The sequence below is a fragment of the Acomys minous genome (assembly GCF_964271855.1).
Source record: "Acomys minous genome assembly, chromosome: 16".
Classification (NCBI taxonomy): domain Eukaryota; kingdom Metazoa; phylum Chordata; class Mammalia; order Rodentia; family Muridae; genus Acomys; species Acomys minous.
The window spans coordinates 6047532-6060698 of record NC_140498.1 but is presented as its reverse complement, the minus strand read 5'-3'; the positions used below and the strand labels follow the sequence as shown (position 1 = coordinate 6060698).

General features: G+C 44.4%; 1 protein-coding gene across 2 annotated transcripts in view; it reads right to left on the bottom strand.

Annotated features, from left to right (window-relative positions):
• The window catches only part of DNAH9 (dynein axonemal heavy chain 9), a 318017-nt gene that overhangs the window by 255957 nt on the left and 48893 nt on the right, over positions 1–13167 (bottom strand). For both annotated transcript variants that reach the window (XM_084761565.1, XM_084761566.1), the window contains 3 exons: positions 9327–9462; positions 5565–5761; positions 5048–5472 (listed from right to left, as the gene is read on the bottom strand). In XM_084761565.1, coding sequence (XP_084617691.1) covers positions 5048–5472; positions 5565–5761; positions 9327–9462 — 758 coding nt within the window. The remainder of the gene's footprint in view (positions 1–5047; positions 5473–5564; positions 5762–9326; positions 9463–13167) is intronic.

Below are 13167 nucleotides of genomic sequence, written 5' to 3'. Positions count from 1 at the left end.
TTGGTTTGATAGTAGAAATCAAACAGTCATGTTCAAAATAAACAGAATTATCATGACGGACTCATGAAAATGACTTGAAAAGATTATACTTACTTTTACGATAGATACTCTTAACAAATTAGGAATAGGAGAGGGCTCCGTAATCAGTTGGGAAGATTCACATGTTTGTGCATGTGTGTGTGCGCGCATGTGCATGCACACACACACACACACACACAGAGTCTCACACACACACACAAACATATACCCCCAACATGTGCATCCCCCACACAGTCTCATACAAATATAACTCAAAATCCTTTCCAAGATCAGGGCCAAGACATAGCTGCCTGTCCACACACCTGTTTCAAACAGCAATCAGGAAGTCCTAGCCAGCACGGTAAAAATTTATTTAAAAAATTACGTAAGCACATGACTGAAGAGAAAGGAACGGAGCTCATGATCTGCAGAGTCAACAAATTATTTATTGGGGTTAATAAATTAAATTAGCAGAGTTTCTAGGAAAAAAGCCAACTGATATTTTTAAAACAATTAAATTTTCACCTAGAATTTTACTTTTCAAATATTTTGAACTAAAATCCAAAAAAAAAAAAAACAAAAACTGAAGAATAATCTTAACAAAACCATTTGTGAATTAACTTAAAGGTAACAGTTATGAAATTTTCTTAGCAAACAAAAGTAGCAAGAGTGGGGGGAAATCACGTCATTCCACAGGGACATTTGATGCTGTACAGATAAAAATCCCCAAACTTACCTATGCTGAGTACAAATTTAATGAGAAACCTCGATGGCCTCCTTTGTTTTTACAAAAACGATGGACAACATTTATATATATAAAAAAAAGAATGGCCAAGAACCATCTAGACGTTTTTAATGAAAGTGAATGGGTGGAGACCTGCCCCGCCAGATATCAAGACGTGTTACAGAGCCACAGTAATGAGGGTTTTGTCATGTTCCTGAGGCAGTGAACCACTTCATGTGGGAGGGGATGTTCTAAAACTTTTAGAATATAAGAGAGCGTTCTTGGGATCTCCAGGCAGAAAGAGAATTTATTCAACAAGACAAGAGGAAAAGGACTGAGTGGAGAAGAGAGATGCTTTAGGTTAGGCTGAATTGTTCACTAAAGGCAACCCTTCTCCTATACACCCTGTTGTTTTCAGGACCACCTGTGGATTCCTATTTCTCTAAACATCTGCATCCCATCTGTAAAACAGGATGGTACTTACATCTTCCCTATGCAAATCGTCCCATGTACTTCGCATCACCCCTACCTGAGTTATTGATGACTTTCTCCTACAATGCCAATGCTGTGCACATGACTGCTATGCCTCATTGCTTAGGGGATGATAGCGAAGTCTGTACATGTTCAGTTCGAATGTAGTTTTTAGAGAATATTTTTTTTGATGTGTGGTGGCTTGGATCTACAACGTAGACCATATGAATACAGATGGCTGCCTGTAAATGGAAGAGAAATATAGGCCGCACGACTAGAGGCTATTTTAGGAAGTTGTGTATTGGTGATCTATAAAAAGCTAGCAAAATATCACACATAGAATATGGAAGTAACTTAAAAAAGATTTTAATTTTAGTTTATGTGTATGATCGTTGTGTTTGTGCTATGAGTTTTGTTATAAGTGCCATGTATGTACACACATGTAGCACTCAGAAGAGGCCAGAAGATGTCAGAAATCCTGGACCTGGATTTACAGGTGATTGCGAGCCTGACCAGGATATGCACTCTGAGAACCAAACCCTGGTCCTCTACAAGTACAGCCAAAGCTCTTAGCCACTGAACTACCTCTCTAGCTCAAATGTGCAAGTAATTCTTAAATAAGAACAAACACAAAATGAAGCTCAACAGAAACAGGAAGATGATATAAGAACATGACAGAAAGAAAACAGTCGCCAAAGGCACGAAAAGATGAGTCACCTTATTCCTCCAGATCCAAGTTCTGTTAAAGTGCTCCGCTCCATGAAGTACTATGGCCTTCCCACAGAAGAGGTCAGGATGAAACAGAGCAAGACGTGCTAAGGATGCTGGGACACAGACACTGGGACACAAGGCTATTCTCTACCTCGGAGTAGGTTTACCACAGCTGACCTGCTCTTTAGCCAGCAACTCTGCCCATATGTAGATATCCTAAAGGAATGTCTGCCTGTGCATATACTGATATACATGTAATACTACTTACAGTATCTTTGTTGACATTGGGGGAAAAAAACCCTCAGAGTTTGTGGAGAACAAAAACAAGGAAGTCTGGGAGAGATGGAATCATCTAGAACATATGGAGGTAGTTGGATGCATGTCTGAATATGGGGCTGATCAGAAGAACAGTTCGTGTTGCCTTCAGCTAAGACAAACAGCACAGGTGCAGATGTGGCGATTTAAATAGAGTCAGGAGTCTGCAGGGTGGGAGTGAGAAGCTATGGTGAGCTGACAGACACTGAGAAGGTGGTGGAGTCAATGGGTTGGAAATTCTGATTGGTCTGAAGATTTCTGCACTGCGGGGCTGCCAAGTAAGTGAAGTGGAAAGATACCAGGTGTGGTCAGAAAATGGAATGCTTACACCCGAGCTTTTGAAAGGAGAACAATACTTCCCTATCTTTCCCTACCCCACTGAGAGCAAAACATACAATCAGGTTTAGTCATATGGCAGAGAGACCGGGGTGTGCAAGAGTCAGCAAAACATATCAGGTGTTATGGCAGTTCAAGGGGGTATGTGGGGTCACTAGGGTGATGGGAACGGACATAAGCCTGTTGGTGATAGTTAGATGGATAGTGAGAGCTTAGTAGGTGGCTTTAGCAAGGATGAGTGGCAGCTGGTACTGTCTGTAAGAAGACATTTCAGTGGTGCTAGTGATGTGGGGAAATGGTTTGCCAGCTGCAGGTGACAGCAGGGAATACATCTATTCTAGGCCCAGCACTCAGAAGCGTACAGAAGAGGCAGCCTCCGTCTGGGAGGGCTGTGGTGGCATAGGTTTTCTAATGGACAACGAGGCTCCAGCTAGGGATAGAGACACAAGGGAACAGGAGGCATTGTGGTGAAGGTCTAGGTCTAGTGAAAATCAAGGGAGGGTAGAGTGGGCCTCTCCAAGGCTGAGTCAGTTTAGAGCCATCCCAGCTGAGTGGGATGAGAGTTTAGATGATAGAAGGCTAGGCTGGACTTCGGACAGTGAGGGACTTGCATAACATGGAAAGCAAGTTGTGGTCCATCCAGGCCACTAAAAGAAGGCATAGGATATAGCAGCAGATGCTCAGCATTAACAGCTTGTTAAAATTATTATCTCTATTTTTATCTGGTCTTCAATAATAACACAATAAAATACTCTCCTTCAGGCTTACAAAGTAGACAGAATCACTGACTTAAGCTAAGTACTGTATTGTCAGTTTTCAGAAATAAGGAAACAGGGTTAAAGGCAAGATCTCAGCCTCCTAACCCCTCTGCTGTGGTTTGATCCTGTTAAACCATCTCTAAGGCACCCTGAATCTATGCAATGGCTGGCTATGATTGCTCAGTCACTATGCTTTGCAGCCATTGTTTTTTTTTTTTTTTCTATTCTGTCACACATATAGTCTTACAGCCCTTGGGGGGAGCTACTTTGTGCAGGAAGAGCCTGCTGGCTGTAAAAGAGCCTTTTTGACTGACAAGCTCCTCACCTTTCATACATAAACCAACCTCAGAGGCTCCCTATACCAGATTCCTATATTCTGACCATGTTCCTCCATCCCTGTCACCCCTGGGATGGCTCTGGGCTCCAGAGCTCCCTACAATTACTCAAACCCACCAATCCTAGGTGAATTATATGCATCATCCTTTCCTTCACACGAAAACTACAATAGAGGTTCTTACCACGGTCTCCCTTCTCCTTGCCCAACATAAACGTTCCATGCATGGACACGTGTAACATGGCAGGTGTCCTCCTGCTTGGAAACCACAACAAACGCATTTTGTAATATGCTGCTCTAGCCCTAATTTTAAAAAACTTATACATCCTAAAATGTGTGCAGTGTTTATCAGTTATCAGATTTACAAATGGAGGACCAAAGAGCCTTCTGGTGTTTCTTCCAGGGGTATTTGTCTGCCCCAAACCACCAGCCAGCAATTCTTCCTCTTGCCTCCAACTCCTTAGTGAGCAAAAGCTTCCCCAGATGTATAGAAGCCAACTGCTGCTTCCGAAGGCACCCTGGTGACCTGTGCTTTGCAGAGTTTCCGTAGGCTGCTAGAACACCACCCTGGCAGGCTCTTGGATTTCTTTTTGGTAGGTGATGACTCAGTTTCGCTGTCTCCTTTCTATGGAGCAGCTTTAGCACTGAACAGCAGGGTCAGCTCAGAATGCTGGAGTGGGGCCAGGCTGGCTTCCTCACAACGTCACCTGACACACCGAGGGCGGTCATTAGGCAGAGTACCTTCTCTGTACATGAGCACTCCTCAAGGTTTGTAGTAGAGACAGCTGGTGAGATTCTAGGGACAATGACTAAGATGGAGTGACCAGGGTACTGTCAACCAATTAGATTTTCCATGCAGAGAACAATGCTCCAAATTGAAGGATTATGGTGCTAAGTAGTTCTGGGTCTCTGGAGAGACAGATTTTCAGATTCTATGTGTGCCCTGGCTAGAATGGTGCAGAGAGGCACACAGGACCCTGTGGCTCTAATGACTTCCACAGTGCCCAGCTGGAGCATCTAGAGCAAAGATGACATGATAGGAAATAAAATTTTAAATGAAATTAGCCCCCCCTGTGCCTGCAAGGCTTAGATATACCCCATGAGAATTGTGAGGGGAGACCAGATCTCTGACGACGGTCTCTAATATTATTTACCATGTACTAGGTGCCTCTCGCCCACTGAGCACCAAGTGAAAAATAACACAGTCCATTATCTGGTGAACAAGGGGACAGGGCTGAAATGATCATGGTATCTGACTCGAAAAGCCACCAGCCGTTTTAGTTCCATCGATGATTCAATGGGGAAAGCTATCAAGAGGTTTCTAAGCAAGGCATCCCTGAAGTCTGGGAGGGTGGAAGGTAGCTAGGACCACGGCATTACCTGTTAGTGACAAAGTCAACAAGATGCTGCTTGAACATGAGGCTCCACTTCTTTATTGTGTTCAGCAGAGATGCCTTGAAGGGTCTCACGTCGACTCTCATCCAGCTGCCAAACACCTTGGTGGGCTCCAGGCCGACCACCTCTTCATAGAGCCTCTCATAGGAATCTATCTGGACCTTGAAGTGCTGGAGGAGGGGCGGACTCTCTGGGATGCCGTCTTCAGCGTGGGCTTCTATCTCCTCAGGGGTGAGGACACGCCCATAGGCCAGAAACTGACCAAGCACCTCCTTCCTATCCTCCACGTACAGGTAAGAGTACTGGCTCAGCGTGTTCCGATAGGCACAGCAGAGGCCCATCATACTGTGCACCCTCTCCATGAGCACGCTCCGCAGGCTGGCTAAGTCAGCCATGTCCTCTAGGTCATCCTGAGGGAGTGAGACCACAGCAGAGAGGTTACACTGGTGCTTAGTGGGATCAACTAGATGTGGAACAGGGCAGAGAGTTGCCATTCTGGTACCTGATAGTGGGGAGAGCCACTGTGTGGGGAAAGCCGGGGCACCAGGGATGGGACTGTAAAAATGCTGCTGACGAGACACTGGACAATGTCGTATAAGCCTCCCTTCACTCCAGAGTCCAGAGATGGGTGGAAAACTAATTCTGTGCTGACAAGGTTGAGCTGTACTTCAAATATCGGGGTGAGTCCAGGCTTACATTCTGGAAAACAAAGCAACACAACAGTGGTGAGCGGGGCAAGTGGACAAGACACCATTTCCTAAGACCTGGACTCCAGCATCTCTTTAGAGGGCAGAGGAATGCAAATGTAAACTTTGCCTGTGAAGGGGAAGAGGCAGCTCTATCGTGCTTCACCACAAGGAACTGCTGACATTTCGAGTGAACCCATCCTTGCGTGGTGCTCTCCTGGGTATCTCAGGACATTTACTTCCCTTGTCCTTGGAGAACACACTCCAGTGACGGGCCAGCCCAAGCCATAGAGCAGAGAGTTCCCACCCACATCCTCAACTGCCACCCCCCTCCCCCGGGGGGTGAGGCTGCTTCTTCAGAAGAAGAGATTGAGTTTTCAACCAACAGTCTCTCCAGCAGTTGTTTCCCGAGTGGGGTCTGCCCACACAGGAATGAACACTGAAGAGTCACAATCCAGATTTTTCTGTTCCTTTTCTATAAACATAGGGTTTAATTCGGCAGTCGTGCAGTGATAAAAATTTTAAAAACAGCATAAATAATTCACAGGTTCCTGATTACTTGCTAGACAAAGTTGCCTTGCTAGATTTAAGTCAAAATATAGCGTGGAACAGTGTTCCCTGTTAAAGAGAAATACTCAAAAGTTTTATCGGTAATGACTGACTACCATGCATCTTTTGACAGTAGAAATAAGTGGGCTGGACGGTATGGCCGAAGGAGTCTCCCGACTGAACCACTGCCCTCTTTTTTCCTAGAAAAAGAGCTAAACCTGGGTGTGTGGCCAAATTCCTCAGCTCTACATAGGATTGCATGTAGTGACGCTATTTCCACTTTGGGAAGATGGGAAGGGACCCCGGAGAGGCAGGTGGCCCTTTGTGATACATTCCCACTTCCCTCTCATAGACCACGGCTTGGATGTGACACGGCTCTCTCAATCATAGATGAGGACAAGGCCCCAGAAACTGGCAGGGCTACACAGTGAGAGCAAGCTGCCACAAAAGGGCAATTCTCATGGACTGTTCCTTGGCACGGGCTGGGCTTCTTCATCCCTTTAGCCATCTTTTGGATGGAGCTTTGGTTACCATAGGTTGGCCATTCACTTTAACCAAAAACTACAGGGTCCTACTTAAGACTAAGATCTTACTTTCAAAAACCACAGGGATCGGATAATGAATTCATATTATGGGACTCAGGAGAGTCTCAACAAGTGGATTTTAGCCTAAGGGAGACAAGTTCACCAATACCCTAGCAAGTTTGATCTCTCAGGAGAGGTGTTAAAAAAATACAAATAGCAAGAAAATCCTGTGGAATTCATTGTTAAGTAGGCTGGGTTTCAGATGGCTTAGACAAGCAGCACAGACAGCTAATGGAGCACTCCTCATCCAAAGTTGCAAATGGTCTGAAATCCAAAACTTTTTAGAGCTTGCTTAGTATATCAGAGCATTTTGGATTTCAGACCTTCAGTCAGGGGTGCTCAGTGCGTGGTCACTGCACTGCGAAATATGATGTTAGTAGATAAAGCCATGTGTGGTTTGTACGATTTACAAGATTTGAAAGAATATCAGAGGGCTGTGGGACTTTTTGCCACATGTCCTGGCATTACAACTAAAATGCCGACATCATTATTAGAGGAGGAAAACTGCCCCGCTTCCTCAGTGGAGGTACAAGCCTGTCCTTTAGGAGGTAAGGTGTGGGGGCGGGGAGGGGGAGCTGTGTCTCGGTAGGGTAAGTAACATTTAACCTGCTATGTATGTAACATTTGAGCAGATGCAATGAGGAAGCCAGCCAAAGATGTAGACTAGATCCTACTCATGGAGGCAAACATGAGAAAACAGACCAATAAGAAAAATCTAATATCTTTTATGCCACTTCATTTCCTCTTAGCTAGCCAGTATCTGCAAAAAAATATATGGTGTTTGTTTGTTTGTTTGTTTGTTGGAGACAGGGCTCCTTCTATGTAATCCGACTGGCCTGGAATTTGCTTTGTCACTCATGCTTGCCCCAAAGCTGCATTTCTCCTGCCTCTGCCTCCTAGATGCCAGGATTACAGGTTTGTACCACCAGACCTGGGCTTACATTTTAGCTATAAAGCTTCAGCTCAGGCACCTGTAGAACCCATGGGCTGCTACAAAATGTTTCCCACTCAAAGGATTTGTAAAGGCTATATTTGGAGGAAGAGGTGTTCCTCTGTTTTCTGGTCTCCTTGGAGGGAATATGACATTAGTGATCTTGGAGAAACATTGCCAGTTCCTCTCTGTCTTTCTGTTTCCAATCTCATCTTTCATCACAGGGCAAGTGACACACCAGGTCATTCCATATCAAAGTCAGCTAGCGGTTAGGCAAGGTGGGATCGCTAACCTGAGACACCATCTGAACGGGAGGCTAGTTTATCCACGCATCACTGATAAAACACCCTACCCCTCTGCCAAAGCTCAGCACCATCAGAGAAATCTGTCCAGTTCAGTAAATAAGAGCTAGTTCTTGGGTTTCAGCACCTGTGTTCTGTTCCCCAGGCTCTAGCAACTAACCACCCAGAGTGCTTTGCCATACTTCTTTCATTTGGAACAGCCCTGCTCGGTATAGGCACCACAGTTCACACCCCAGCCTTTCCAGCTACCGACGCCATGGTGTTATTTTTTTTGCAGACACACTGAGCTGAGCACGGCTCCAATTTGCATCCTCAACTCGGGTACCCTCTTTCCCAGGCTGGATAGCAGCATTCATGTTGACCTGCTGACACTATCTCTGTGCTCGATTTCTGTATCTGATTGGACTTGACATTAAATGCTCGTCTCCCTTTGATCCTCTGCCTTCAAAATATTCCTTTGCTGGTGTAATTTGACTCATTCTTCCACATGACCCTTGCTAGGCAACCCAGAATCTACCAGACTGTGAAGGTCCAATTTAACTTTTAGCCTTGAACTCGTCTGCCCCTTTCTGTCTCACCATTTACTAGCCAAGTTGAGCGGCTATAAGATTTTTGACTCTGTGCACTTTATCCCAGTTTGTCCACCCTAATTCAAAGCCCTTGCCTATTTCACATAGCTTCAGGGACAACTCATTGCCTCCTCAACATTCCTCTTCCTTCCGAGAGCTGTCCTCTCCCCGGCTTCTTGTCTCCTTTTAACACATAATTCTGTGGGGTTTTTTCCCCTTGTTACCTGGAAACTTCAAACCCTCTGTGTTCCCCAAAGGCCACAGAGATAGGAACACGTAGAGCTTGAAGTCACAGAACACACCCTGCCATCTGCCCACGAGCCAAGTGTTGAGGCAGCTGTCCTTAGTAACCGCTTCCCTCGGCTGCCGCTTCAGCCACTCCTCTCCCGGGCCTTGACTTTGGCAGAGTTCACAGTTGGCCTTTGCTACTTCGGGCCCTTAGTAACTTACAGTCTGTTGTGTCATGCGGTGTTTAGAGTCGTGAGTCTTTCCTCTTTAAACCACCCTTTGCTAGTTTATCCCCGCATCACTCATAAAACACCCCAGGCCTTTGCCAAAGCTCAACTCTGACTTCACTCTAATACAGCAGAGACTGCTGCTGCTGTCTGGCCGCCATAGCCCATAGCCGTCAGCTGCTAGGTACCAGTGTTTTCCAGCAGATAGTTGAGAGAACACTCGATGGCAAGAAAGAATCCATCCAACAACATGGAATCAATGTAGTCAATGTAAGTCTTCCAGGTGCAGGAGTCTGGGTCTGCTGCAAACAAAACCAGGTTTTCCTACAGAAGAAAGGAGACAGGGTATAAGCCGTGTCTAACAACACAGGAAAACTGGAAAAAAACATTATTAGTAGGAATGCACACACACACACACACACACACACACACACACACACACACACACACACACAGCTCTCTGCAAAAACATTGCTGTTACATGTCCATACAGTCTGTTCTGCCAAATGGAGATAGCCATTGATTGAGAGGAACACAAGTCAGTTCTAAAGGAGATGTGGGGTCACGTCTGCCCCTGAAGATGGAGGACGCGTTCTGGCTGGCTTCTCAGGGGGAATGCTGAGGAATGCAGCACACGTGTGCTCTGACAGCTTTCACTGCTCATACTGCTGAGGGAGGCACATCAGAGCAGGAGGGAGAGAAGGCAGGAGGATGACCAGAATTCAGGGCTGCACAGCATTTCCTGGATAATCCTTGGAAATGGACCGTGCCTAGTAGCTGGCACCTGGTATTAGTTAAAGGCAATTCATCACACTGAATGACTTAGAAAACAAACCATATAAGAAATCTTTCTCTTTGTTTTCTCCTTCCCTCATCTCTCCCTCCTTCTCTCCCTCCCTCCCTCCCTTCCCCCCCCCTCTCTCTCTCCTCAATGATCTATGGTGGTATCCTAAGTATCACTATGGTAGCAAAGTTTGGACATCAAGGAGAGAGAGCCTAAGTGTCCAATGATACTCAGCACAGACATCCATCTGCTTTTCATCATTTTCATTATTATGACTTTAGAGCTTCTTTCCAGGGAGTTGATGTTTTCAGAGAAGCAGTAGGCAACCTGGAGAGGTGACGTTCTTAAATGACTCACACTTACCCCTTGAGGAAACATTGCCATGTTATGGATCCCGCCGGAGCTTAATGATTTCACGATCCTGCTTTTTAAGTGACATGATTCTAAAATTTTCAAGATGCATTACCAATGCCTTTACATCCTAAGTAGGTTTAAGGTTTTCTTAATGACTTTAAGCCCATCATTATGCAAATTGTAATACGTGATGATGTGCTGTGGCTTGCAGGTGTTAAGATGTATGTTTCTACACTAAGTAACTGTTAGGCTTATTTTATGTGACAAACTTCTGTTTCACTGAAAAGAGTCTGACTTGGAGAATAGAGTAGATTTTGTAACTATTAAACAAGACCATTGTAGTTGTGAAACAAACGACAAACAAGTAAGCCAAGGATCTATTATTTGTTTATTTATTTAATTTTTTTGTTTTGTTTTGTTTTTCAAGACAGGGTTTCTCTGTGTATCCTTGGCCGTCCTGGACTTACTTTGTAGACCATGCAGGCTTTTAACATAGAGATTCACCTGCCTCTGCCTCCCTGAGTACTGGGACTACAGGTGTGAGTTCATCATGCCTGGCTAAGCCAAGCATCAATTGCACACACCTACAATTTTAACTCTCAGTAGCCTGATATAGAAAGATCATGACTCTAAAGCCAGTCTGGGTTAAAGAGGGAGACCCCATCTCTAAAACAAAACCATAGACCAAGTAACTAAGGAAACAACAATGATTTCTCAAATCTGGTGAAAAGAAGATCCAAAGAGCTTGCAAACTCTAAGCGGGGTGAGTGCAATGGAAGTCCACTTAGGTACATCATAGCTGAATTGAAAGCTGAGAAAAGGTTAAGCATCCATTAAAATCAATTTGAGAAGAGCCAAAGGCATGGTTACAGCTTGCTTCTTATGGCACAGTGTGGGGATGAAGACCGAGCAACAGTATGGAAATAAAACAAGACTGCATGGGATTTTCTTGCAGGGAAAACTGCCCTTCCCAAACCAGGTGAAGTCAGGACATGTTTCACTGAAAGCTGGGCCAATGTATCAATGTGAGCCCTAAGCTCCAGGAGACTGAAGATATTCCTTAGATCTAAGAGAAACAAGTGCAGACAGAAGCACAGATCTACAGAAAAGACTAAAAAGTATGACTTATGACATGTGTGGGGGTAACAAGAGAATGCTGCCAATACTTCTAAGCTATTTTTACAAGGAAGATGGATGAGTCACTTATAATTTAGTCATTAATGCATTTCTCTATTATTTTATTTAAATGGTATTTGTTTTTGAAAGTTTCATAGATGTGTGTAATATATTCAAATACACCTACTTGTCAGTGTTCTCTCTCATCTCTCCCCCACTCCTTTCACACCTTCTTCTCCTCCATAAGTCTTCCTCTTATTTTTATTTCTTTTCCTCTTAAAATTTTAATGAACAAAAAGTCTGGCAGTATTTAATATATCAATGACTGGATGTGTTACTATTTTACTATATTTACTATATCAATATAGCATAGGTAGCATATGAGTTTCTTAGTTTTGTTTCCCATTGCCATGATAAAATATTCTACCCTCCCAAAAGCAACCCCCCCCAAAAAACAACAACAACAACAAAAGACAACGCGCGCGCGCACACACACACACACACACACACACACACACACACACACACACCAAAATTAAGGGAGAAAGATGTGATTTTTTTAAGCTCATAATTCCAGTCCGTCATGGTGTGGAAGTGGAGGTGGCAGATACCTGAAGCAGGAACAGTACACTCACAGTCAAGTGTGGAGAACCATGAATCAGCGCCTGCATGCCAGCCAGTGCTCAGCTTGCTCTCTAAGGTCCTTGCTGTCCAGGGAGGCTGTGAAACCTGAGCCACCCACATCCCCAGTGGGCCTTCCCACCTCAAATAACCCCATTAACAAAATTCCTCACAGGCTTGCTCGGAGGCCAACCTAAGTGAGATCGGTTCTCTTTGAAACGCCCTACCTAGGTGAATGAACATTGTGTTGAGTGGACCATCCAAGATCACCATGGTGGGGCGGGGTATTAGTGAGCCTGCACTTTCCATGGTCTCTCTACATCTCAGAAAAGAAAAAGAAAAAAAAAACAGTTGAAACCTAGACCAGCCCCTAGAAATGGAAGGCAAGAGTGTAAAAAGATGGAATGGCAACTGAGCTGTCAATGTGACGCGGAAAATCACATGTGAACCCACAAGGATGGACACAGAAAGGCAGAGAGGAAAACAACAGCAACAAAACAAGCAGGATAAATAGCAGAATTAAACTCCATTATACCCATACTGCACACAAACAATCCAAACAGTCTAATTAGAAGCTGCAACTGTCAGTGTGATAAGAACACATATAGACACAGCCCAACAGCAAGAGCACATACTGCTCTCACAGATGACCTGAGCTGGGTACTCAACTTCCACTTCAGGTGGCTCGAAACCACCCATAACTCCAGTATCTAGGGATCTAATATTATCCCTCGACTCCATGGGCACCTGAACTGACTGATACACATACCTACACACAGACATACACGTATACACATGATATTTTTTAAAAATAATAATAATGAATTATAAATTCTTTTACTATATACTGATTCAAATGGAAAATTTTGACTGTAGAGAAATAAATAGGTTGAAGGTAAATGTGTGGGGACACAAACAATGCAAGTACTAGGAATAATGAATCAGGAAGGGAAGGTTACATTATTATCAGACAAGGGCAGACTTCAAGATGATGGGGTATTATTGGAAATCAAGAGGGCCTTTCACAGTGATGGAACAGTCAGTTCATCAGGGAGTTATGATCACGGTAAATGATAAGCGTGCTTGTGCCCGCAGAGCTCACATCCATGATGGAAAATATGAAAGAACTAAAGGATTAAATAGGCAAACCTAAA